Raw genomic sequence first — 25,692 nt, 5'->3', positions numbered from 1 at the left:
ATAACTTTAAAAATATTTCAAGTTCCTTCGACATACTTGTAGAGTTTGTTGTACTTAGTTTCAGTGTAGGGTAAACAAAAAGAAAATTTATCTTAGAGCTGCCTAACATTATTAATAAATTCTAAAAGCCTTAGTTAATTTTTAAAAAAGATTTTATCTATTTGACAGAAAGAGAGCGAGCAAGTGTGCACAAGCAGGGGGAGCAACAGGCAGAGGGAGAGGGAAAAGCTCCCTGCTGAGCAGAGCCTGACCAGAGAGCTCAACCAGAGAGCCCAACATGGGGCTCAATCCCATCATGACCTGAGCTGAAGGCAGATGCTCAACTAAGTCACTCAGGTTTCCCTAAAAGCCTTAATTTGTGATGACAGTTGGCATTTCACTTATGAATTTGTGTTCATAGAAAAACACTGGTTTTTCATGTTAAGTAAGTAATTTAACTACAAATTCTGAAAGATTTCCAATGACATAATCATAAGCATCGTTGGCATTACACAAATTCACATAAAAATATGTAACTTATAATAGGAATTCTCTAGGGCATAAAGGATGAAAGGATTTAAAAAGGTTAAACTTGTAATTCCTTGACTTTCTCCCTTAGCATTTGGACTTTATTTAAAGTAACATCACTGGCATAGAAAAAATGCTGACCTTCAACATTTGTGGATAATTACACAATGGAAGATAAATCAAAAAAGTGATGTAACTTTTACAGAACAAGCTAATTTTTAAAATACCAAGTTGGTAGGCCTCTTTTTTGTAGGCCTCAAGAAGCTCATTTTAACAGAGAATCTATCTCTAGACTCCAGCAGGTACTTATTCCATTATATTATAATAATCCAAATAACTTAAATGAAAATACATGGATACCTTCAGAAAAATATAAAAATGACATGCAAAGTTGCATCTTTCCCTTGGGAGTCCACACCTATTTCCCTATATAAGTTATGATTAATAGGTTTTCCTAAACTTTCTAAACCATTCTCCTGATGGGAAGCAAAAATATCAAACTACTTCAGCTCTGTAACTAATCTGCCTTATTAGTAACATGACTTTTGAATTCCCTAACTTCCACCTCATTTAAAGAATAGTGGTGTTTAAAACTGAAGTATAATTAACATAGTGTTATATCAGTTTCAAGTGTACGATATGGTGATTCAGTTCTATACATTACTCAGTGCTCACCAAGATAAGTGTGTACTTTTAATGCCCTTTATTTCAGCAGTCCCCCTTATCCACCTCCATCCTCTGACAGCCACCAGTTCATTCTCTGTATTTGAGTTTTTTTGTTGTTCATTTTCTTTCTTAAATTCCATAGTGAAATAATAGAAATACTTGTCTTTCTCTAACTTATTTCACTTAATATTATATCTTCTAGATCCATCCATGTTGTAGCAAGAGGCAAGATTTCATTTTTTATGGTTGAGTAATATTCCACTGTATGTGTGTGCACTTATGCATGCGTGTGTATGCATAAACATCTTTATCCATTCACCTATTGATGGATACGTGGGTTGCTTTCATATCTGAACTATTGTAGATAATGTTGCAATAAACATGGGGTGCCTAACTCTCTTTAAGTGAGCATTTTCATTTTCTTTGGGTAAATAACCAGTAGTGGGATTATTGGATCATATAGTAATTTTATTTTTAAATAAAATAAAATTTTATTTATTTTGGGGAGAGGGGTGTCTGGATAGCTCAGTCGTTAAGCCTCTGCCTTCAGTTCAGGTCACGATCCCAGGGTCCCGGTATCGAGCCCTGCATCAGACTCCCTGATCCATGGTGAGCCTACTTCTTCCCTCTCCCACTCTTGCTAAATTCCCTCTCTTGCTGTCTTTCTGTCAAATAAATAAATAAAATCTTAAAACAAAGTTTGGGGGGGAAACGTCATACTGTTTTCCGTGGTGGCTATACCAATTTGTATTTCCACCAACATTTTTCCATATATTTGCCAACACTTGTTATTTCCAACAAGAGGGTATAAAAATTTTAAGTATCTATGTATCCAATATAGGAGCACCCAAGCCCATAAAGCAATTATTAATAGAAGTTTAATATAACAGAAGTTTAACATAAAGAAGTTTACAGTAACACAGTAATAGAAAGGAACTTTAGCACCCCACTTACATCAATGTATAGATCATCCAGAGAGAAAATCAACAAGGAAACAGTTGCTACGAATGATACATTAGACCACATGGGCCTAACAGATGTATTCAGAACATTCCATCCAAAGAGGAATACTTTTTTTAAAATTAAAGATTTTATTTGGGAGAGAGTGCATGCACAATAAGGAGGGACAGAGGGAGAAGGAGAGAGAATTCCAAGCAGATTCTGTGCAAGAGCTGAACAATATGTGGGGTTGATTCCCACAACCTCAAGATCACTACCTGGGCCAAAATCAAGAGTCAGATGCTTAACCAACAACAGAGCCATCCAGAAGCCAAGTGCATGTGGAACATTCTCCCAAAAAGATCATGTTAGGCCACAAACAAGTCCAAATAAATTAGAAAAGACTGAAATCATATCATGCACCTTTTCTGACCACAACTGTATGAAAATCACTCAAGAAGAGATATGGAAAGAACACAAATACATAAGAGATATGGAAAGAACACAGATACACAAATACAAATAACATGCTACTAAACTATGAATGGGTCTACTGAGAAATCAAAGAAGATATCGAAAGATACACGGAGACAAATGAAAACATGATCCAAAATTTGGGGGATATGGCAAAAATTGTTTTAAGATTAAAGACTACAGGGGCGCCTGGGTGGCTCAGCGGGTTAAAGCCTCTGCCTTTCGCTCAGGTCATGATCCCAGAGTCCTGGGATCAAGCCCCGCATCGGGCTCTCTGCTTGGCAGGGAGCCTGCTTCCTCCTCTCTCTCTCTGCCTGCCTCTCTTCCTACTTGTGATCTCTGTCAAATAAATAAATAAAATCTTTAAAAAAAAAAAAAAGATTAAAGACTACAGCAATATAGGCCTACCTCAAGAAATAAGAAGTATCTCAAACAACCTAACCTTAAACCTAAAGGAGACAGAAAAAGAAGAAACAAAGCCCAAAGACAGTAGGAAGGAAGAAATAATACAGATTAGAGCAGAAATAAATACATGGAGACTAAAAACCCAATAGGACAGATCACTGACACCAGGAGCTGGGCTTGGAACAGATAAACAAAGCTTATAATAAGTATTTAGCCAGACTTATCCCCCCCCCCCCCAAAAAAAGAAAGAGAGAAAGGGAGAGAGAGAGGAAGGTGTCTTAAAATCAGAAATGAAGGAAAAATAACACCATAGACATACAACGTTTATAGGAGGTTATTATGAAAAATTGTATAACAGATTGGACAATCAAGAAATGGATAAATTTCTAGAAATATATAACCTTTCAAAACTGAATCAGTAAGAAACACAAAATTTGAACAGACCAATTACTAGCCATGAAACTGAATCAGTATTCAAAAAATTCCCAACAAACAAGTCCAGGATCAGATGGCTTTACAGATGTATTCTATCAAACATTTAAAGAATTAATACTTGGGGGAGGAGCAAGAAGGCAGAATAAGAGACCTAAATATCATAGGGTCCTAGGAGTTCAACTAGATACTTATCAAACCATTCTGAACACTTACAAACTCAACAAGAGATCGAAGAGAAGAGCAGCAATTCTAGGAACAGAAAATCAACCACTTTCTGGAAGGTAGGACTTTTGGAGAAGTGAATCCGAGGCAATATTCGGGAAGACAGACTGCGGGAAGAGGGGCTGGCTCCCACCATGCAGCAGAGCAACAGAGCACAAAATTGAAACCTTTTTTTTTTTTTTTTTAAAGATTTTATTTATTTGACACAGAGATCACAAGTAGGCAGAGAGGCAGGCAGAGAGAGAGGGAGGGGAAGCAGGCTCCCCGCTGAACAGCCAGCCTGATGTGGGACTTGATCCCACGACCCTGATGGCCTGAGCCAAAGGCAGGGGCTTATTAACCCACTGAGCCACCCAGGTGCCCCCAAACTGAAACTTTTAAAAGTCTGCTCCACTGAGAGAAGTCATTCTAGAGGCTAAGGAGGGGGTGGAGCCCTCGCAGGGACAGTGTGGTCTCAGGACCCACAGGAACATAGAAAGACCAGGGGTGTCTGAGTGTGTAAAAGCTCCAGGTATCAGAGCGGGGAAGTTGACTACACAGATGGAGCTGAGGAGGGGGGACTCTCAGCTTGGGCTTTACCTTAAACCGTGATCCAAGGCACAGTCGGGCCACTGCTCTTTGAGCAGGGACTCCACAAGTGGCAGTTTGGGGAGGACCCCTCCTTCCACCTCTGGAGGAGTGATGGGGGAGCCCACTGCAGAAATCTACTGGGTGTGGAGACTCCAAACAGGGCCATGCGCCAGAGACAGAAACTCTTGGTCACAGGCCAGGTGAGGGTGGAGTGTGGCCACAGACCAAGGAGATGGGAGGGATTGAGTGCTTTTCTCTGAGGGTGCCCTGAGGAGTGGGGTCCTGGCTCTTAGCTCCTATGGGGTTGGAGATTGGGGAGGCCACCATTTTTTTTTTAAATATTTTATTTATTTGACAGAGAGAAATCACAACTTGGCAGAGAGGCAGGCAGAGAGAGAGGAGGAAGCAGGCTCCCCGCAGAGCAGAGAGCCCGACGCGGTGCTCGATCCCAGGACCCTGAGATCATGACCTGAGCCAAAGGCAGAGGCTTAACCTACTGAGCCACCCAGGTGCCCCTAGGAGCCACCATTTTCATTCCTGTTCTCCAAAGGCATATGGAAAGCTTTCAGGGAATAAAAGCTCCTGAGAGCGAACCCGAGCATATTACTTAGCCTGGCCCCTAGCAAGGGCGGTCTAATTCCACCTTGGGCAAAGATATTTAAGAATCACTGCAACAGACCCCTCCCCCAAGAAGATCAGCAAGAACATCCAGCCAAGACCAGGTTCACCAACCAATGAGAACTGCAAAACTTCAGAGCTATGGGAGTATAGAACACAGAATTCATGGCTTTTCTCCCCATGATTCTTTAGTCTTTTAAAGTTAAATTAAAAATTTTTTTTTTCTTATTCTATTTTTAAAAATTTTTCCTCTTTCCTATTTTAACGTTTTACAACTATTTTATCAATACTTTTTAAAAAATCTTTTTAAATTTTCATTTTTATAGTCATATTCTATCCCTTCACTGTATTTAACCTTATTTTTTCTATACATATATGTTTTACTTTCTTTAAAATTTTGGGATACATATTTTTCTTTCCTTTTTTTAAAAAAAAGATTATTTATTTATTTATTTGACAGATGGAGATCACAAGTAGGCAGAGAAGCAGACAGAGAGAGAGGAGGAAGCAGGCTCCCCACTGAGCAGAGAGCCCTATGTGGGGCTCGATCCCAGGACCCCAGGATCATGACCTGAGTCGAAGGCAGAGGCTTTAACCCAGAGCCACCCAGGCGCCCCTGGATACAGATTTTTCTAACAGATCAAATATACCTTAAATCAAGTGCATGGTTTTGTTCTAGTTTCTAGCCTGATCACATTTTTTTTCTTTATTCAACCAATTTCTTATCAATTCCTTTTTTAGAATCTTTTTAAATTTTCACCTTCACAATCATATTCCATCCCTTCCTCGTGTTTATCCTTATTTTTGTATATATTTAAGTTTTTCTTTCTTTAAAATTTTGGGAGGCAGTTTCTTCTAACAGACCAAAGCACACCCAAAATCAAGTGTGTGGCTCTATTCACCAGTCTAACATATGTGTGTGTGTGTGTGTGTGTGTGTGTGTGTGTGTGTGTATAATTTCCCCCCCTTTCTCTCTTCTCTGCCTGGTTTCGGGTACCTTCCCATTTGGTTAGTGTATATTTTTCTGGGGTCGCTGCTACTCTTTCAGTATTATATTCTCTCATTTATCTATTTTTATCTGGATAAAATGACAAGAAGGAAAAACTCACCACAAAAAAAGAACAAGAGGCAGTACCAATGGCTAGGGACCTAATCAATATGGACATTAGTAAGATGTCAGAACTAGTCAGAATGATGATTACCAAGGTGCTAGGTGGGTTTGAAAAAAGCACAGAAGATACTAGACAATCCCTTTCTGGAGAAATAAAAGAACTAAAATCTAACCAAGTTGAAATCAAAAAAGCTATTAATGAGGTATAATAAAAAATGGAGGCTCTTACTGCTAGGATAAATGAGACAGAAGAGAGAATTAGTGATATAGAAGACCAAATGACAGAGAATAAAGAAGCTGAGCAAAAGAGAGACAAACAACTACAGGAACACAAGGGGAGAATTTGAGAGATAAGTGATACCATAAGACAAAACAATATTAGAATAATTGGGATCCCAGAAGAAGAAGAAAGAAAGAGAGAGGTGCAAAAGGTATATTGGAGCAAATTATACTAGAGAATTGCCCTAATATGGCAGGGGGAACAAGCATCAAAATCCAGGAGGCACAGAGAACCCCCCTCAGAATCAATAAAAATAGCTCCACACCCCATCATCTAATAGTAAAACTTAAAAGACTTAGTGACAAAGAGAAAATCCTGAAAGCAGCTTGGCACAAGAGGTCTGTAACATACAACGCAGAAATAATTGACTGGCAGTAGACCTATCCACAGAGACCTGGCAGGCCAGAAAGAACTGGCATGATATATTCAGAACACTAAGTGAGAAAAATATACAGCCAAGAATACTATATCCAGCTAGGCTGTCATTGAAAATAGAAGGAGAGATAAAAAGCTTCCAGGACAAACAAAAGTTAAAAGAATTTGCAAATACTAAACAGCCCTACAGGAAATATTGAAAGGGATCCTCTAAGCAAAGAGAGAGCCTAAAAGTAACACAGACCAAAAAGGAACAGAGACCATATACAGTAACAGCTTACAGGCAATACAGTGGCACTAAATTCATATCGTTCAATAGTCACCCTGAATGTAAATGGGCTAAATGCCCCAACCAAAAGACACGGGGTATCAGAATGGATAAAAAAACAAAACCCATCGATATGCTGTCTATAAGAAACTCATTTTAGACCCAATGACACCTCCAGATTCAAAGTGAGGGAGTGGAAAACCATTTACCATGCTGATGGATATCAAAAGAATAGCAATCCTTATATCAGATAAAGTAGATTTTAAGCCAAAGACTATAATAGATGAGGAAGAACACTGTATCACACTTAAAGGATCTGTCCAACAAGAAGATCTAACAATTTTAAATACCTATGCCCCTAACATGGGAGCAGCCAATTATATGAACCAGTTAATAACAAAATCAAAAAAACACATGGACAATAATACAATAACAGTAGGGAACTTTAACACCCACCCCGAAATGGACAGATCATCTAAGCAAAAGAATAACAAAGAAATAAAGGCTTTAAAAGACACATTGTTCCAGATGGACATCACAGTTATATTCAGAACATTCCATCCCAAAGCAACAGAATACACATTCTTCTCTAGTGCAAATGGACCATTCTCCAGAATAGATCACATCCTGGGTCACAAATTAGGTCTCAACTGGTACCAAAAGACTAGGATCATTCCCTGCATATTTTCAGACCACAATGCTCTGAAACCAAAACTCAACCAGAAGAGAAAAGTTGGAATGAACGCAAATACATAGAGCCTGAAGAGCATCCTACTTCAGAATGAATGGGTCAACCAGGAAACTAAAGAAGAATTAAAAAAAATCATGGAAACAAATGAAAATGAAAACACAACTGTTTAAAATCTGTGGGACACAGCAAAGGCAGTCCTGAGAGGAAAGTATATAGGGATACAAGCCTTTCTCAAGAAACAAGAAAGGTCTCAAGTACACAACCTAACCCTACACTTAGCGGAGCTTGAGAAAGAACAGCAAAGAAAGCCTAAACCCATCTGAAGAGAAATAATAAAGATCAGAGCAGAAATCAATGAGATAGAAACCAAAAGAACAGGAGAACTGATCAATGAAACTAGGAGCTGGTTCTCTGAAAGAATTAATAAAATTGATAAGCCCCGGCCAGATTTATCAAAAAGAAAAGAGAAAGGTCCCAAATCAGTAAATCATGAATGAAAGAGGAGAGATCAAAACTAACATCAAATACAAACAATTGTTCATTTTTTAAAAAAAGATTTTATTTATTTATTTGACAGACAGAGATCACAAGTAGGCAGAGAGGCAGGAGAGAGAAGGGGGGAGCAAGCTCCCCACTGAGCAGAGAGCCCAATGTGGGGCTCGATCCCAGGATCATGACTTGAGCAGAAGGCAGAGGCTTTAACCCACAGAGCCACCCAGGCGCCCCTAGTAATAAAGCTTTTGTCAAGATTTCACTTCCAGTCACTGAAGCAGCAGGTAACTGGTTTATCTGCTGACACTTCCACACACTTTGACTAATGGCATTCTTGCAAAGGCACAATGAATGAATATGGAGGATTAGGGAAATAAGTTCAACTTTACTATTTTATTAGCAAATGAAGCTGGTAAATATAATTCTCTAATAATATATCCTTAAGATTATAATATTTTTAGGTCCTTTCTAATGAACTCTGAAAAAACAAAGCAAAGACTATATCTAAGGAAGCTAAGGATAAAGCTTATTCTACTACACTATAAAATGATATTTATATTTGTATCTTTAGTTTCTGCCTTAAGATTGAGAAAGCTACAAAGCAAGGAATCTTTCTTTGGGATTCTGGGGGAATCTTTCACTAAGATACAATTACTGTTCCATTGAAAAGCTTATTGAAAATGTATTAAAATAAAGTACAATAAAATGAAACAAAAACCAAGAAATAGATTTTTTTTTTACATCACTACATTCTAAATTAAATTAGACTATTCTAACCACAAAATCTGAGGGAAAACAACAAGGTTTCTTCCAGTATTGTGATGAATAACAGAATTTGTTCACGTACCTAAAACAAAGAGACCTTCATAATCAAGAGTTAGGACTATAATGATTAGACTTTCACCTGAAAACAAACACACCCACAGATACACCCCACACCCCCTTCCCCATCAATAGTTACTGGTATGAATAATCCAGGGTCATCACCTGGGAACAATGCATTTAATTCTACTGATATTTAGGAAATATAATAGAATGAAAAGAAATAACCAGACACAACACCACTATATTTCCTGAGGTCAAAACATCCAAAGAATTGGTATCCTGGATCAGAATGATCCTGAGCTTGAGTATCTTTTTTTTCCTAAAGATTTTTTCTATTAATTTGACAGAGAAAAAGAGAGAAAGAGAGACATCCCAAGGAAGCACAGTGGCAGGTAAAGGGAGAGGGAAAAGCAGGCTCCCTCCTGAGCAGAGGTCCAATGTGGGACTTGATCCCAGAGCCCTGACATGAAGGCAGAGGCTGAACTGACTGAGCCACCAGGTACCTCCCTCAGCTTAAATATCTTAGTAAGTAGTTTTTTTGTTTGTTTTTTAAAATTTTAATTATTTATTTGACAGAGAGAGACACATAAGAGAGAGTGGGGGAGTGGGAGAGGAGAAGGAAGCTTCCCACTGAGCAGGGAGCCTGATGTGGGGGCTCGACTCTAGGACCCTGGGATCACGACCTGAGCCGAAGGCAGACACTTAATGACTGAGTCACCCAGGAGCCCCTAGTAAGTAGTTTTAAATTAAAACCAACTAGCCCCTTGGTAAAAATATTTTAGAAAATAGCAAAGTAGTACTTAATAAAAATTTCATTGTCTTTTTGCTCCTAAATGTTTGAAAAATACAGCCCATTTTCCTCTTAATATGAAGAACTGAGATCCAGACAAAGTATAGTTCAACACCCAAATATTCAATAGCCTCCAAAAAATACCACAGGGATGCTATTATATAGCAGCAAAGGCTGCTTTTTAAAAGAGAATTCAATTGTTAACCATACCAATACTGAACATCATTATTTGTCACAAAATGGGCAATTATGATCATCTTTAAGCAAGGCTGCAAATATCTGAAATAAAAAACAACAACTGGCACAAATTATATTATGGTTGCTCTCTATTAAGACTAAATGTAATCACCTCATATATACTAAGATACAAAAATAAATTATAATAACCCAAAAGCCTAAATATCTTAAACACTAAGAGTGTCAATATGAAAGTAGAACAAAAGACACTAGGCTGTTGTACATATTTTGAGTTTCTGCCCACTTTCTGACAAGCACACTATCAAGTTTAGAGCTCATTACAGTACCCAGATGAGCTTTTAACACATTTCTTCAAAAGGAAAACAGAAAATGCAGTTTCTACCTAAGGGGTATGCTTTTATGAAAAGTTATCCTCCTTACTTAAGCCCCTTCTCCCATCCCCCACCATTGCACTAAGGGGCTACCTTGTAACTAGCTGAAGTCTACTGTAGCCTTCTTTCATTGAGGCTACCAGTTTCTCAAGGCATCTTTACTTACCTTTCCAACCCAGTAAATCCATAGATCCTGAAGGTTTTATTGCCTAAATCTTTTCAGATCTGTCCCTTCTCCATTTTTACTACCAATGTGTTGGCTTAAGCCCTTTATCTTGCCTCTGGAAAATGGCAATGTAGGTTATTTTTCTGGCAACAGTGTTCCCCTCTATCCTACCAACTATCCTTCATACTGATGACAAAATTCACTGAAATACAAATCTGATGCCCGTTGTTTTTATAACCTTTTAATTTTGTCCCCTGCCTACAGGACAGAGTCCAAACTTCTTTTCAAGACATACAGGCACTACTCTTCCTAACCAGCATCATCTATCATCATAACCAAGCTATTTGATTTATCTAAGAAGGCCATCTTTTTCATGACTTTGCCTTTTCACTAAATTTTCCTTTTGCCAGAGAGGACTTTCTCCTAATAATTTTCCAAGTTAGCATAAGCAGCAACTTCTGTATAAGCAAGTGGTGGTATTTATCTCAACTGTCAAAAGGTTGTATGTCCTTCCTTCTGTGTGCTATCATGGTACCTGAGTATATTTTATTTACACCACACTTCTTGCTTAATTCTTTTTTTTTTTTTTAGATTTTTTATTTATTTATTAGGCAGTGAGTCAGGCAGAGAGAGAGGGAGAAGCAGGCTCCCCGCTGAGCAGAGAGCCCGATGTGGGGCTCGATCCCAGAACCCTGGGATCATTGACCTGAGCCGAAGGCAGAGGCTTAATCCACTGAGCCACCCAGGCGCCCCCTTGCTTAATTCTTTAAAGAAACCAATGCATCTGGAAATAATAAAGGAACTGTACAGAAGGGTACAGAAGTAAAACTTTTCCTCTGCCTCCCACCTGTACTCAATAACTTTTTAACTATTTTTAGTTCTTCTGTTGGTCACTTTTATAGTGATTAATGTGGTTATTATCTATAGTTCTGAATACATCAACTTTGAGAATATATAGATGTTGTCCTTTTTCCAACTTCTATTTATTTTATTTCTAACTCTTTAAATGGGCACCTTCCTAACACTGGGTATTATGTTTTAGCCTAATAAAATATCCTGCCAACTGCATTTTACTTCCATGCCTATTTCTTCTACTTGACTCCTCGAGGACAGTGACTACTGTCTTACTTTGACATTCTCCAAGCCTACACCAAGAAGAAATATTTTTTATTATTTTTTTAAAAGACTTTTTTATTATTTATTGAACAGAGAGATAAAGAGCACAAGTAGGCAGAGAGCGTGATGCGCTGCTCCATCCCGGGACCCTGGAATCATGACCTGAGCCAAAGGCAGCCACTTAATTGACTGAGCCACCTAGGTGCCCCAAGAAGAAATATTTAGTGTATAAACAAAGTTTATTTTGACTCTGAGATAGGTATGTCTAGGAAATACAATTGTAAGGCAGCCTGGAAACAGAACATGAATTACTTTAATGGTTTATTTCCTTTTTAATATTGTAATCTGCAAATGTGATTAAAATGTTTTAATATGCTTAGACTCTTGATCCTAATTTATAAATACCAAAAAAACTGACATTTTAAAATTAAAGACAGATGAAATGCTACATTTAGAAAATACTAAGATTAAATATTTCAGTTCAATTAAATAATTATACAAAATGTTTAAGACTTCTGTTACATAAATATGATACATATATTTATAACCATTTACTAGCTGATGACCTTAGGTAAGATCTCTATGTCTTAGACTCAATTAGAAAATGTGGATAATAATGGTACTTATTGCAGAGTTGTGAAGATTACATAAATTAACTCAGATAATGGACTTGCAACAGCACCCTTTATCTAGTAACAAATGTTAGTGGCTATTATTAAGTAAATATTTGTGTTGGTATGCAAGAGTCTTAGAGATTCTTTCAGTGAATTAGAACTGTTGCCAAACATTATTCACATCTTTTAAAAAAGCTCCTTAGTGACTAATATTTTTTATTATAATTAAAATAATCTGTTGAAGATTTATATTTGTTTCCTTTGAAGAAATCAGTTCATGTATTGATGCTACAGACACACTACAAAAATGAAGCTATTTTAAGCGACTGTGAAATTTCTTTAGTGACTACAATTTCATGCACAGTTGGCTTAACCATCCTTCTACGTTTCACACACCAGTAACATCTCTACCCGTAGCAGATAGGCTAAAGCTCAACACATGCCACTTTCTTGAATAATGTTGCTTAAGCTGACTTCTAAATTACTCTGAAATTGGCTACAGATTTTCCATGTAAATTGAATAGAACTAAATGTTTTGATGTTCTTTTACCTGAATTATGAAATACTATGTGACTTATTTAAAATGTTTGGGCCTTAAATAAGCCAAATTTGTTAATATATCCTCAAAAACACCAAGTAATGGGAGTCATTAATGTCTATTGTATACTGAAAAATAAAGATTAAGTAATTTAAAAACTAGTGATGGAATTGTGTTTTTTAACTAGAAATGCAAAAGGGACCTTCGAAAAGTCAGTCTGGTGTTTTATATTTAACTCATTCATTTTCTTCCAGTAAGCCTGTGAAATAGGTATTCACATTTTCAAGATGAGAGACAGAATAGAGGTAAAAACTTGAGACTCTAGAGCGCCTGGGTGGCTCAGTTGGTTATGAGTCTGCCTTTGGCTCAGGTCATGATCCCAGGGTGCTGGAACCGAGTCCTGCTTTTGGCTCCCTGCTCAGTATGAGGGCCTGCTTCCCCCTCTCCCTCTGCCCATCCCACCCACTTGTGCTCTATTTCAAATAATAAAATCTTTAAAAAAATGAAGTAAAAATAAAAACCTGGTAATCTGGAGTCAAAAAGACTTGAGATGAAGCCAGGTTATGGCACTTAATTGCTTAGGTAACTTTGGATAGATAACACCCTAGTTTCCTCTTCTGTTAAACAGGGATGTTAGTATTACATTATAGTTGCTATAAGGATTAAATAATGTAGGTTAGGTACTTTAGTGTATAACCAAGGTACAATAAATACTCAAAGTGAGCCAGTTAATTACTCAACAAAAGTGAAGATTCCAAAGTAATTTGCTTGCTAACAACTCAAAGTCATAAAACTAGTAGCTAAGATAATAACTAAACTCTTTCAAAAAAGGTTAATAAACAGGGAAAAGGGGATAAACTTCTAATAAACTAAACCTATATTAATATTTCCTCTCTACTGTCTCTGGCTTGCTAGGAATGCATGTAAATGTGAAGGGAGAAAATGGGAATGCTACTATATGCTATACCAAATGGACCAATTAGCATTAGTCTAATTCTAGTCAAGTAATGGAGTGGGAAGTGGAAGGGATCTAACTATATTCTTAAAATTATTTTATGCACTATTTAGGCCCACTTATTCTAATTTAGTGTAATACAATCATTACCAAAGATAAATATTTTTTACTTTTTAATATTATCTTAGTATATTTTTAAGTGAAAATAAAAGCACTCTAACAAATGTCTGAACTGTTGAGCTATTTTCCGGAACCAGTAATGGTATAATTTGGTGATCTGTAGTCTAGGCTTCTACTTGTATCCTGTAAGTGAGACCAAGATGTTCCAAAATTCAAATAAAAGAAATTTTGAAAGTCACTTTTAAGCTTTTCTCCTCCAAAACTTTCTTAACCTTTGAAATCTGTTACCATGTATTAGTTTACAAAGATAAGCAGCAGAGGAATTATAGTAGGAAAATAACTGCAATTAGTCTGATAACTTGCTTTTTTTCACAAAGTGATCATTTTTATACTACAAATAGTTTAATTTACTTTCTGTTATGTTATTTCTGCTTTCAAAGAATATCATAGCCTCAAACTGATGTGTCATCTGAAACTTTGAAAACCGGTAATATATTTTATTCTAAACTTACTTTATAAATTTATTTTATTTTTTTAAAGGATTTTATTTAATTTGACAGAGAGAGAGAGAGAGAGAGAGACCACATGAACAAGCACAAGTAGGGGGAGCAGCAGAGGCAGAGGGAGAAGCAGGCTCCCTGTTGAGCACAGAGCCCTATACAGCGCTTGATCCCAGGACCCTGGGATCATGACCTGGGCCAAAGGCAAATGCTTAAACAACTGAGCAACCCAGGCACCCCCTAAATTGACTTTAAAAAAAGGGTCTCATTTAATTTCTGGAATAGGTTTGTCCTAAGACAAAACTCCACTTTATCAATTTTTTTGAGAGAGAGAGGGCACATGTGAGTGGGAGTGGGTGGGAAGGGCAGAGGGAGAAAGATCTTAAACAGCCTCCATGCCCAGCATGAGTTCAATGAGGGGCTCAGTCTCCTGACCCTGAGATCATGACCTGAGCCAAAATCAAGATGCTTAACCGATGAGCCACCCAAGTGCCCTGGTTTTGAAATTTTTTTTTAGTAAAATGCTTTCTCTTCAAATGCAATTTTCATATGCATTTTAAAATGCTCAGAATGCTACATATTTTTAAAATTCATTTTTGTAGTATTTTTCTTATAAAAATATGTTAATCAGCAGGACTCAAAAATTTGAAATCAGGGTTATGTCTGCATAATTTATTTCTGCATTTTGTTCCACATAAACAAGTAGTTGTGAATGGTCAAAAAGTTTTTATACTACTAATTCTATTATCATATTTCTTCTTGTTCTTGATTCAACTGATTCAGGAGCTCAAAAGTGGAGAAACAGAAAATTTGGTTCCAAATTTTTAAAACTGGCAAGTATAATAGTTCATGTTGTATCTCTTACCTATTTTTTTAAAATCCTACTTTGCCAACAGCAATTATTACTATGCTATTCTTGGGTCCTCTAAATTTTTTGTTTTTAATCAGCAAATCAGATACTACCACCAGCCTCAACTATTCACCTAGGATTATTATACACCAGGAACTATTCTAAGCAGTGTATACATATTAACTTGTTTAATCCTCATAACCACCCTATGAGATGTTAACTATTATTATCTCCAATTCATAAGGAAAAAGACACAGAGTGATCATGTAATTTGTCCAAGATTGTCAGCTGAGTAAAGACTACTTTTTTAAAAAAGATTTGATTTATTCATTTGAAAGAGAGCAAGCAAGCACATGAGCAAGGGGGGGGAAGAGGCAGAGGGAGAAGCAGAGTCCTGACTGAGCATGGAGCCCGACGTGGGGCTAAATACCAGGACTATGACCCGAGCCAAAGGAAGCCGCTTAACCGTCTGGACCACCCAGGAGCCCCAAGACTTTCTGAACCTAGTTTGGTTCCAGAGCCTGTGCTCTTAACCACTACTCTAAATTCCCTCCTTACACAATCAAGAATAAACAACAAATTAAGTTGAAATCACTTGCTTTTGGGTTCATATTTTTGACTAATCCAGCTAACTCAATTTTTTTTCTCTCCGAAGGTATGCTGGTTTCATCACTAGCCAAATCTTCAGGAAGATAACACACAGATAAGGTAGGTATAAATGCAAAAGAACAGGTACTAAAAACCAATTAAATAACTGATAATTATTTAATTAAATAATAAATAAAAATATTTTGAAAGAAAAAGGGAAGCAGTGGGACTCTAAGGATCTTGATGAATTAAGATCTTAAAGAGAACAGGTGCCATCTAAGGAAATAGGGGCAAGCAATGAAGGAAAAATACAAAAATCCTATCATAACTACATCTGGAAGAAGCTGAAATCATTAAGATATGAAAACCTTAAATGAATGAGAGGAAAAAAGCACAAGTTGCCTTAATCAAGTTCAAATACACAGAACTGCTAAGATTATAAAAAGATGAGAAAAACACCCATCTATTGAAATACTATAATCTTATAAATTTCAGATAATAGAAGTTAAAAAATTTCTTAATAAAAAAAAATTTGATTTATGCTTATCCTCAGGAAAATTCCAGGAAACTTTTAATCTGATAGTGGTGTACTGTTTGAAAAAATACCTATTAAGGTTATAGCAGTCAGAACTCGATCTCAAAATCTGTGTTAAAAAATTAATTAATGTCTCTTTTTAGATTTGGGATGCTTGCAGTATCTTTATAAATAAAATAGACAAATGAGAGATCTACACTTAGATGAACAGTTATAACAAGTGTTATTAATCGATAACTGCCAACATAAAGACAAATCTTTTTATTCAGCATAAGTGAAATATATGGACATATATACCTATATATTTTTAAATTACCTTTTCTATGTCTACCAGTAGTTGATTAAGTTACTCTCTTGCCTACAAACTTCCACTGGCTCCCATTCCCTCAAGAGAAAGTCCAGACCTCTTAGCAGGGCTTGTAAGACTCACAATGTCCTGGTTCCTGCTTGTATTTCTGGACTCATCCCTTGCCACCTTGCACTCTTGGTCTATCTCCCATATCCAGAGATGCCACTTCGATTCCCATTTCTTCTACTCTCCTGGGTACATTTTCTATCAATTCTCAACCTAGATCCTCCCTCTCTTAAGCTTTGGTCCCTTTACTCCTAGCACACCACACCTATCCCTCTAGCCTTACTTGCCTGCTTACCAGTCTATCTTCCCACTAGACTGACTGTAAGCTCCTTGAAGGTAGGGACTGCCCTTCAGTTTTTTTTTTTTTTTTTGTTTAAGACAGACAGATACAGTGATTGAGCAGGGGGGGAGGGAGAGAGGGAGAGAGAGAATCTCAAGCCAACTCTGCAATGAGCATGGAACCCGATTCAGGGCTTGATCTCAAGACCTTGAGATTATGACCTGAGCTAAAATCACGAGTTGGATGCTTAGCCAACTGAGCCACCCAGATGCCCAATGCCCTTCAATTTTTCTATCAGCAATGCCTAGGCTGGTGCCTGGTATATAAAAAGCACTTGGTAAGCGTTTAATGAAAAAAAAAAATCGATCACCGTTTCCAACTTATTCTTAGTTAAAAACAGCCTCACTCAAGGACAAAAACTTATGAAATACTATACGCTAAAGGCCAGGGATTCAGAAAGACACCATCCTAGACTTCAAAGAGCATAATTTTATGGGACGAGAAAGAAAAGCAAAATAATAGATACAATATAGTGAAGGTAAGTACGTATCAAGGTCTCTTCAGTGCTTTGAGAATACAGAGGTGGAGGTAACATAACCTGGGAGTCCTAGTGGTAGAGAGGTAAGGGAGCTGAAATTAGGGAAACCTTCCCAAAAGGGTAGACACTTGAGCTAAATCTTTAAAAAGACAGATCAAGTAGTAGCTATTTACTCTAGTCACTGCGGGGTGTGGGATGGAGGGGAGAGTAACACTTATCTATGGGATTGCTTACCTAGTATCTGCTCTTCAGTGCTTCATCTGTGTGTACCTTAGTGCAACATTCCACATAGCTGCTGTGGCAGTCAATGGGCCTTGTATTAATCTCTATCTTGGCCAACAACTGGTTAGTGATCTAACCTGAGCTAGTAATAATCCCTGCCTAAAATATTTCAAAAATATCAATGAGAACAAATTAATCCTTTTCTCATGGGAAAAGCTAAAAGATACAACACTTGGGAACTGGCAGTTACTATGTTGTCCCACCACAAGGAAAATGCCAGTCAGTAGTGGAAAAAAAAAATGCTCTCTTCCTTTCCATCTTAAGATTTTATATATTAAGCTGAAATTACTCATGCTATCTGTATAAGATACTAACTGTATAAAAGTAGCACCAAGATTTAAATATTTAAAGTCAAATATTTTTTCTTATTTTTTTAATATTTTTTCCATTCATTAGTTTACCTTTTTTCTTCCAACTACAGATCAGTACACTCTTTACAATTAAGCCAATATCCTAATGTATATAAATGGTATCTAGATACATAGTTATGAACAAAACTAGTAGTAAATTAACTTATCAAAAATTCTCATTCTAGCTAGTATTTAGCTAGTAGTAAATTAACTTATCAAAAATTCTCATTCTAGCTAGTAATGATACTAGTATCATTAGCTACTAGTATCTAACTAGTAAGCTAGATGCTTACTAGTAGGTCCTATATGAACAGAATGGGTAGGGGAGAAGACCCAATAAAAATAATGGAGTACATATTTACGGAGTAAGAGATTTAAAAGACATTTTCTGCTATTAAGATTTTTTTTTTAAGCAAATTTTAAGCTTCTGGCTATCAAAGACTAACTTCAGCCTGTTAAGTGAGTAAGCATTACTAAAAATGATTAGCCTCATCTCTGGAAAGGCTTATAAACCACATCACTAAGAACCAAAGTGAATGATACTGGTTACACTTTTTTTTTATTAAAGATTTTATTTATTTATTTGACAGAGAGAGATCACAAGTAGGCAGAGAGGCAACGAGAGAGAGAGAGAGAGGAGGAAGCAGGTTCCTTGCTGAGCAGAGCGCCCGATGTGGGGCTCGATCCCAGGACCCAGGGATCATGACCTGAGCTGAAGGCAGAGGCTTCACCTACTGAGCCACCCAGGCACCCCACACTTCTTAATTATATATAAATTGCTAGAACATTCCTGTATACAAAGTAATTTTGTCTTCTAAAGAATTTATATTTACAATGATTTACACAGACATATACACACTGAGACATGTTTAAGTACTTTTAATGTTTTTAATGTAAGGTACTAGTCTATGCAGATTTTTACTTTTATTAAACTAAGACTAAATTAAACTATGATTTCAAAATTAAGCCTTAAGCCAAGGTTGAGATAGACAAAAATACTGCATATATCGCATATGCTCCTGTACCAGTGGTCTAGACAGCAGTGCTGCACACATTAAATCAAGTCTTACTTTTTTTTTTTTTTAAGATTTTATTTATTTATTTGACAGACAGAGATCACAAATAGGCAGAGAGGCAGGCAGAGAGAGAGAGAGGGTGAAGCAGGCTCCTCGCTGAGCAGGAAGCCTGATGCGGAGCCTGAGCCAAAGGCAGTGGCTTTAATCCACTGAGCCACCCAGGTGTCCCTCAAGTCTTACTTTTATACTTGAATGTGGTTTGCATCTAAATGGAGGCTTGTCCAACATGCCATACTCTGTATGTCCAGCAATATTTCTAAGGGTTTCTGACATGTTTTGGTTCTACCATTCACTGATTTTGTACAACACTGTGCTAGCAAATGCTTAATGAGAAGTACATTGTAGAGATGAGGGGAGAGGTGTGAAGAAAAAACAATGAATACAGCATAAAAGTTATGTTAGGTTACAGGCTCTCTTATACTTACAATTACTTCAGCTTGTAATTAGTTAGGCATCTATTAACTGGTAGACTATTTGCTGATGATTATTGCTGAACTGTAAGTGCTGAGAAGTGTCAAGATACCACACAAAGCTCAATTAATAATTAAAAAGTGAATGGGAATATAATTTGAGAAGCATGTGATTTAAGCTTGGTTGTAATAAAAAAAAGTATAACATAAAAATGGTATGCTATGAAGGATTACTGAGAAAGGGCAGTAAGTAAAAAAAAGCTTTTATATGCACTGGTTTACAATTTAGGAGTATTTGATACCACTTAAACGAGAGAGCTTCTCAATTCACCCTAATTATAAGATGAGGAGTGTGATAAACACTGTTTATTATTATAAAACACCCCTTGTTATTGAATTCTTTTAAGTTTGGTGTCTCAGGAAATAATGATTGTTGATTAAGTAGTATGGACCATAGAATAACAGCATTATGATTAGAAGATGACATACAGATTCCTTTGGCTATTTGTCCCACACGAATATCTCTAAATAAATAAGTAAATAAATAAATCCATGTCCCCCAAAATCAAGAGGGAAGGGTCTTACTAAATTAGTTAAGTCATACATCTTAAATCTATTTAAAATCAAGTTTTTAAAACTTGTTTAGATATGACCTTACATGCAATGAAGACTAATTCATATACATAGAAATTTTTTTTTTTTTTTTTTTTTAAGATTTATTTCTTCGACAGAGTGCGAGTGAGAGAGCACAAGCAAGGGGACTGGCAGAGGGAGAAGCAGGCTCCCCACTGAGCTGGGAGCCCAATGCAGGGCTTGATCCCAAGACCCCAGGATTATGCCCTGAGCCAAAAGCAGACGCTTAACCGACTGAGCTACCCAGCCACCCCTAAAAATCTTCTAAATGTGAAAATATATCAACAGTATATGTGAACCAAGAAAATGAAAAATACAGAAGACTTAGAAGCTATCTTGAGGACAGGAGGAATTTCAGGTTCACAACTGAGGAACTGAATATTAAATTCTGGTTAAATATTAACACTTTTAAAGGTTTGCTTACTTTTTTAGAACGGTAAAACGATACTTGGTGTTAGAAATAAACCTTTACTACCTAGCAAGATACAATTACAGAAAGCTTTACAAACTGTTAACACCTCGAAACAGAATTCAGTGTGTACAAGTGAAAGAGAATGTGAAAAGGAAACCTAACAGAGATGCTAACTCTTTTTCTCATTCAACACAGGGGACTCACCGATTCAGTTTTATCTGGCTTATATAAATGATCTTTTCGGGCTACTTCTTCGTTTTAAAAAGTATAGGGGCTTTTATGAACTGAGTAAGTTAACTATTAATTTGAACAATGGGACAAAATGGTAGATTTTATAGGACAGTCAGAACTACCTATCCTTAGCTGTTTTCATGTGTTAAAGATGAGAGTAGGTGTCTATAAATATTAGTAACAGCCACATAAGTTAACAGATCATATTCTTTGTTAACTAGATAAAAAGTTTATTTATCACCTATAATTATGTTCCAGGTAGTAGCTGCTATACTTTCCTTTTTTAAAAAGATTTTATTTATTTATCTGGCAGAGAGAGAGGGAGAACGTGCACGAAAGAGAGAGAAAGCACAAGAGGGGTGAGGGGCAGAGGGAGAAGCAGACTCCCCGGTGAGTAGGGAGCCTGATGCAGTGCTTGGTCCCAGGACCTTGGGATCATGACCTGAGCTGAAGGCAGATGCTTACCCCATTGAACCATCCAGGCACGTAGGTGCTATACTTTCATCTCAAATTTCACTGTAAGAGTGAGTTCTTATTACAAATTAATAGCAGCATCTTCATGTGGCCAGAAGGATCCAAGCATGGTATAGTAATTTTGTAACTCCTCTGCTAAACCACCATGGTAGAATGGGGTCCTGGTATATAAACCTAGTTGCTTTAATTGGTCTAGTGGCCCAGAAAGAAATCAGTTGACTTTCTAAAACCACAAAATGTAAAAGCTAGAGATTTTATATTTAAGTTGATAAGGCAATTTAACATTTCACCATATCTCAACGACACCAACCAATGGAAGAGAGATACTAGAAAACAATAACCTTTTTTGTTTCAAATTGTGCTTCTTCCTGACAGCATCCTCTACAGTCAGGATCCAGCTGAAGCAGGTTAAACTGTCCAAGAAGATCACAAGAGCTGCAGAGCAAATTGCTGGAGAAGCCCAACTCTCTGCAAGCCTCTGATGAAAACTCTGCCCCGAACGCAGACACCTGAAAATAAACAAAATGAGAAATAAAAAGCTATTCTATATTTATATTGGAAAACAATAATTCTTACATAAAACAGGTTGAGGTAAGATGAATGAAATGACTTATGCAACCAATCAGAACAATCAGCAAAAGCAGGCTTTCAAAAATATCTGTTCTCTTCCATTATCCATTCTCTCATGCATGTCTCAGTAAATATAGTATACCTTCATTTAAGGTCAATCCCTCTACCCGTGGTTTGGAGCTTATCTTCTGCACTTCCATAGGGATTTAATTTAATTGGTAAACCTCAATTCTTCAGCCTACTCAAACCTTACGGTTTTAATTGCTCTCCCCACATTCTGTCACCTCTGAATTGTTACTATAGTCTAGCTTCTGACTCTACCACTCAACTAAACTTGCCAAAAATCACTAAATAAAAAGGCATTCAAAAGGCTCCAGCTGTTCTTCCCATCGCCTGTCCTCCTTCTTACGTGCTGCTGTTTCCATTTCTATTCCTGGCTCTCTCTTTGCCTTACATATTTTCTATAGATGACTGCATCTTCCCCAAGGCTTCAAATACCCACTTACTAAGAACTCCTGAGTCTTTTACTTGAGTGTCAAACTTCCAAAGCCAACAGTCCAACTGACCTCATTTATATTATATGTTCCATTGGCATAGCATATTCAAGATCTCCGACACTGAAACTTATCTTTTCTGCTTAAATCTATTCCTCCCAATGTACCTAATAACTTAGTAAAATGGTGCTATTTTCCCGGACCATCTAGTTGCCCAGGTCAGCCACCCTAGATTCTATATTTTCTGCCATTCTTATAAACAATTAATTAACAAGCCTTGACAATTCTGTTTCTTAAAGAGCTTTCAAATCATTTCTTGCCTCAGTGGCTTAAATGGTCATTGCCAGTCCTACCTTTATTTACTTCTCCAATCCCATTCTACTTTTCAACTATAACGAATTCCTAGAAGAATAAAATTTCTATTCATACATTTGCTCATACTTTTCCTACATCTAAGGCTCCTTTTCACCTTCTTAATTTCAACTTATTTCCAAGAACCTGATCAGTATCAGTCTTCAGTAAACCCTCTGGGGCGGTAGGGGGCTGCGGAGGGGGGTGGAGTCAGATCCTAATCTTTAGCCATAGTGCTTTTCAGAGAAATAAATTTGTGCACAGTTCTAAGACAGCATCACTCATGACACTACTACGTAAATGTAGAGTTGTCTGATTCCCTAGTACTGTGAACTCTTTCGACGCCAAGCATTAAACTATTACTACTCTGTATTTAAAGCACTTGTGCTAATTCTCATGTGTGCTGAACAAATGAACTGGTGAAAACTACAGCCTCAAGTAGGGGGAATTTCAGATTGTTTGACTGGAATTGGCTGATCGTTTAGATCAAGGGTATGCAAACTTTATATAGAGGGCCAGATAGTAACTATGCTAGGCTTTGGTGGCTAAATGTTTTTTTTTTTTTGAATTTTATTTTTTTTCAGTGTTCCAAAATTCATTGTTTGTGCACCACACCCAGTGCCCCATGCAATACGTGCCCTCCATAATACCCACCACCAGGCTCACCCCTCCTCCACCCCCCCCCACCCCCAAAACCCTCACTTCTGTTGCAACTACTCAACTTAGGTACAATAGCACAAAAGCAGCACAGACAAAAGTAAGTGAGTGGGTGTCTTCCAATAAAACTTCACATAAACAGGGCCAGCTGAACTTGGCCCACCAGTAATAGTTTGTCAAACCTTCTTCAGGATGAACAAGGTAGATAAAAACCCAAGGGCATTTGCCAATGTAAGAAACTAAGGAGTGCTGGCATACTCTCCCCAAATGTTGATTATCCCATTGGTCTTGTGCCAGCCAGTCAATACCCTAATTTGATACCTTATACATCTTTCATTTTACCTCAGTAATAACGTGGAATGTATGTAATATTTAAAATAGATTGCAGCCCCGTGGGAGGCACCGAAGACACGTGCTACTGTAGTAGTACTTTGAGTAATTTCTTGATTAGTAAAGTGATATGCTTGACCTATTTCACAGGTTAATTTGTATTTTCCACAGATGGCCACACCAATACATATACATCACCCCACATGGTGTTCTTTTTTTTTTTTTTTTTTTTTTTTTTGACAGAGAGAAATCACAAGAGAGGCAGGCAGAGAGAGAGAGGAAGGGAAGCAGGCTCTCCGTTGAGCAGAGAGCCCAATGCGGGACTCGATCCCAGGACCCTGAGATCATGACCTGAGCCGAAGGCAGCGGCTTAACCCACTGAGCCACCTAGGCGCCCTACCCCACATGGTGTTCTTACAAAGTGACTGGCACTCTTCTAACGAGAAGTAGTTTATATTCCCTTCCCTTGAATCTGGGCAGGGGCTTGTGACTGATTCTGACCAACACAGTACAAAAGAAGGGATACTCTGTGGTTTTTGAGGGTAGGTCACAAAAAAAGGAACCAGCCTCTGCATGGTAAGTACTCCTAGACACTGTGTCTTTGCCTCGCCCAGAAAACTCAACTTTGGAACTTAGCCACCATGCTATAAGGTAACCTAAATCAGAGGGACAACATGGAGAGTCCCATGTAGAGAGCAACTGAAGCCCCTAGCTGACAACCATCATCAATTAGACATGAATAAAGAACTTCATATTTCAGACCTGTCGTTCAGCAGAGACACCTTGGAACACATAACTCACCCTGCTGTGACCTGTCTGAATTGCTGACCCACAAAATCTAAAAGCAAAATAATTGTTTTATACCAATAAAGTTTATGGTGATTTGTTTTTCAACCATGGTAACTAACATAGGCAATAAAAGTGAAATCACTTTGAAATCATGAACTTGTTAACAAATATAAGAAATTGTTATTGCCAAAGCATGTTTTACAAAACAAAAATTTCAAGTGAATGATCATGCAATCATATTATTGGTGTTATTCTGGCATTTACTGCACACCTACTGACAGGTGGCATAAATATGCAAGATGTGTTTTTGGAGTCTGATGACATCTTGATTCAAATGCTAGCACAGAGCAATCTTACTTCTGAAATTCTGAATAGGAATAACTATGATTTATCTAGCAGTTTTGAGGATTAAAGGAGAAAAAGTGAATGAAACATCTAGTTTTCTACCCAGGACAGAGTGGGTCCCTGACAGAGGTTTGCATTATTCACTTTCTAGTACTCTAAAAAACCCTCTTAAGAAATACCAAACACTACTTATGTTTTAATTATTAGACATGGGATAGAGGAGAAGTGTAGTGGAGATACAAGGTTAACTTGAGTTTCATGAGTGAATTACTTCTTTCTAGCTCTTCTACCATTAGTTTTGCAGACTCAAGGCTTTGTTTTTTGGGGGAGGGGAGAGGCAGAGAGAGGGGGTGGCCAGAGAATCTTAAGCAGGCTCAATGCCCAGCACAAGCCTCATGTGGGGCTCTATCTCACAACCCTGAAATCATGACCTGAATTGAAATCAAGAGTAAGATGCTTAACCAACTGAGTCACCCACATGCCCTGCTCTGAGCGATTTTAGTGAATATATATGAGGCACCATATGAAAAAAAAGAAACAAACCAAAATAATGTCTCTGTATTCCCTTTAGCTATATTCTTGGCATGGAGCAGGGGGAGTGGAGGGATACAAACACATAAGGTATGGTACTGTTAAGATTGTGTATCTGTGTAATACAGTTTAAGATATGATGACAGAATATGCAAGGGAGAGAGTATATCTGAATCTGCATATCTGGAGATGGCATGTAAATTAAGCTTTGCATTTTACATAAACACTTTAGGCCTGGTTGAGGAAGAACATGGTATGTGAGACAGGCTAAAACAAATGACCCCAATCCTTCACCTTATCTTTTGGCTCTTGCAGCAGAGGTAAGTTCTGGGGCTTAAGCCTGGCTAAACAAATAAGTATGAAGC

General features: G+C 37.4%; 1 protein-coding gene across 1 annotated transcript in view; it reads right to left on the bottom strand.

Annotated features, from left to right (window-relative positions):
* Positions 1-25,692, bottom strand: part of SELENOF (selenoprotein F) — a 54,977-nt gene that overhangs the window by 26,480 nt on the left and 2,805 nt on the right. Inside the window, exon 2 of the mRNA XM_046025834.1 lies at positions 21,602-21,769. Within this exon, the coding sequence (XP_045881790.1) occupies positions 21,602-21,769 (168 nt within the window). The remainder of the gene's footprint in view (positions 1-21,601; positions 21,770-25,692) is intronic.

Source organism: Meles meles, chromosome 1 (genome assembly GCF_922984935.1).
Source record: "Meles meles chromosome 1, mMelMel3.1 paternal haplotype, whole genome shotgun sequence".
Lineage (NCBI taxonomy): Eukaryota > Metazoa > Chordata > Mammalia > Carnivora > Mustelidae > Meles > Meles meles.
Note: the sequence above shows the minus strand (reverse complement) of the source record. Positions and strands in the feature narration are given on the sequence as shown.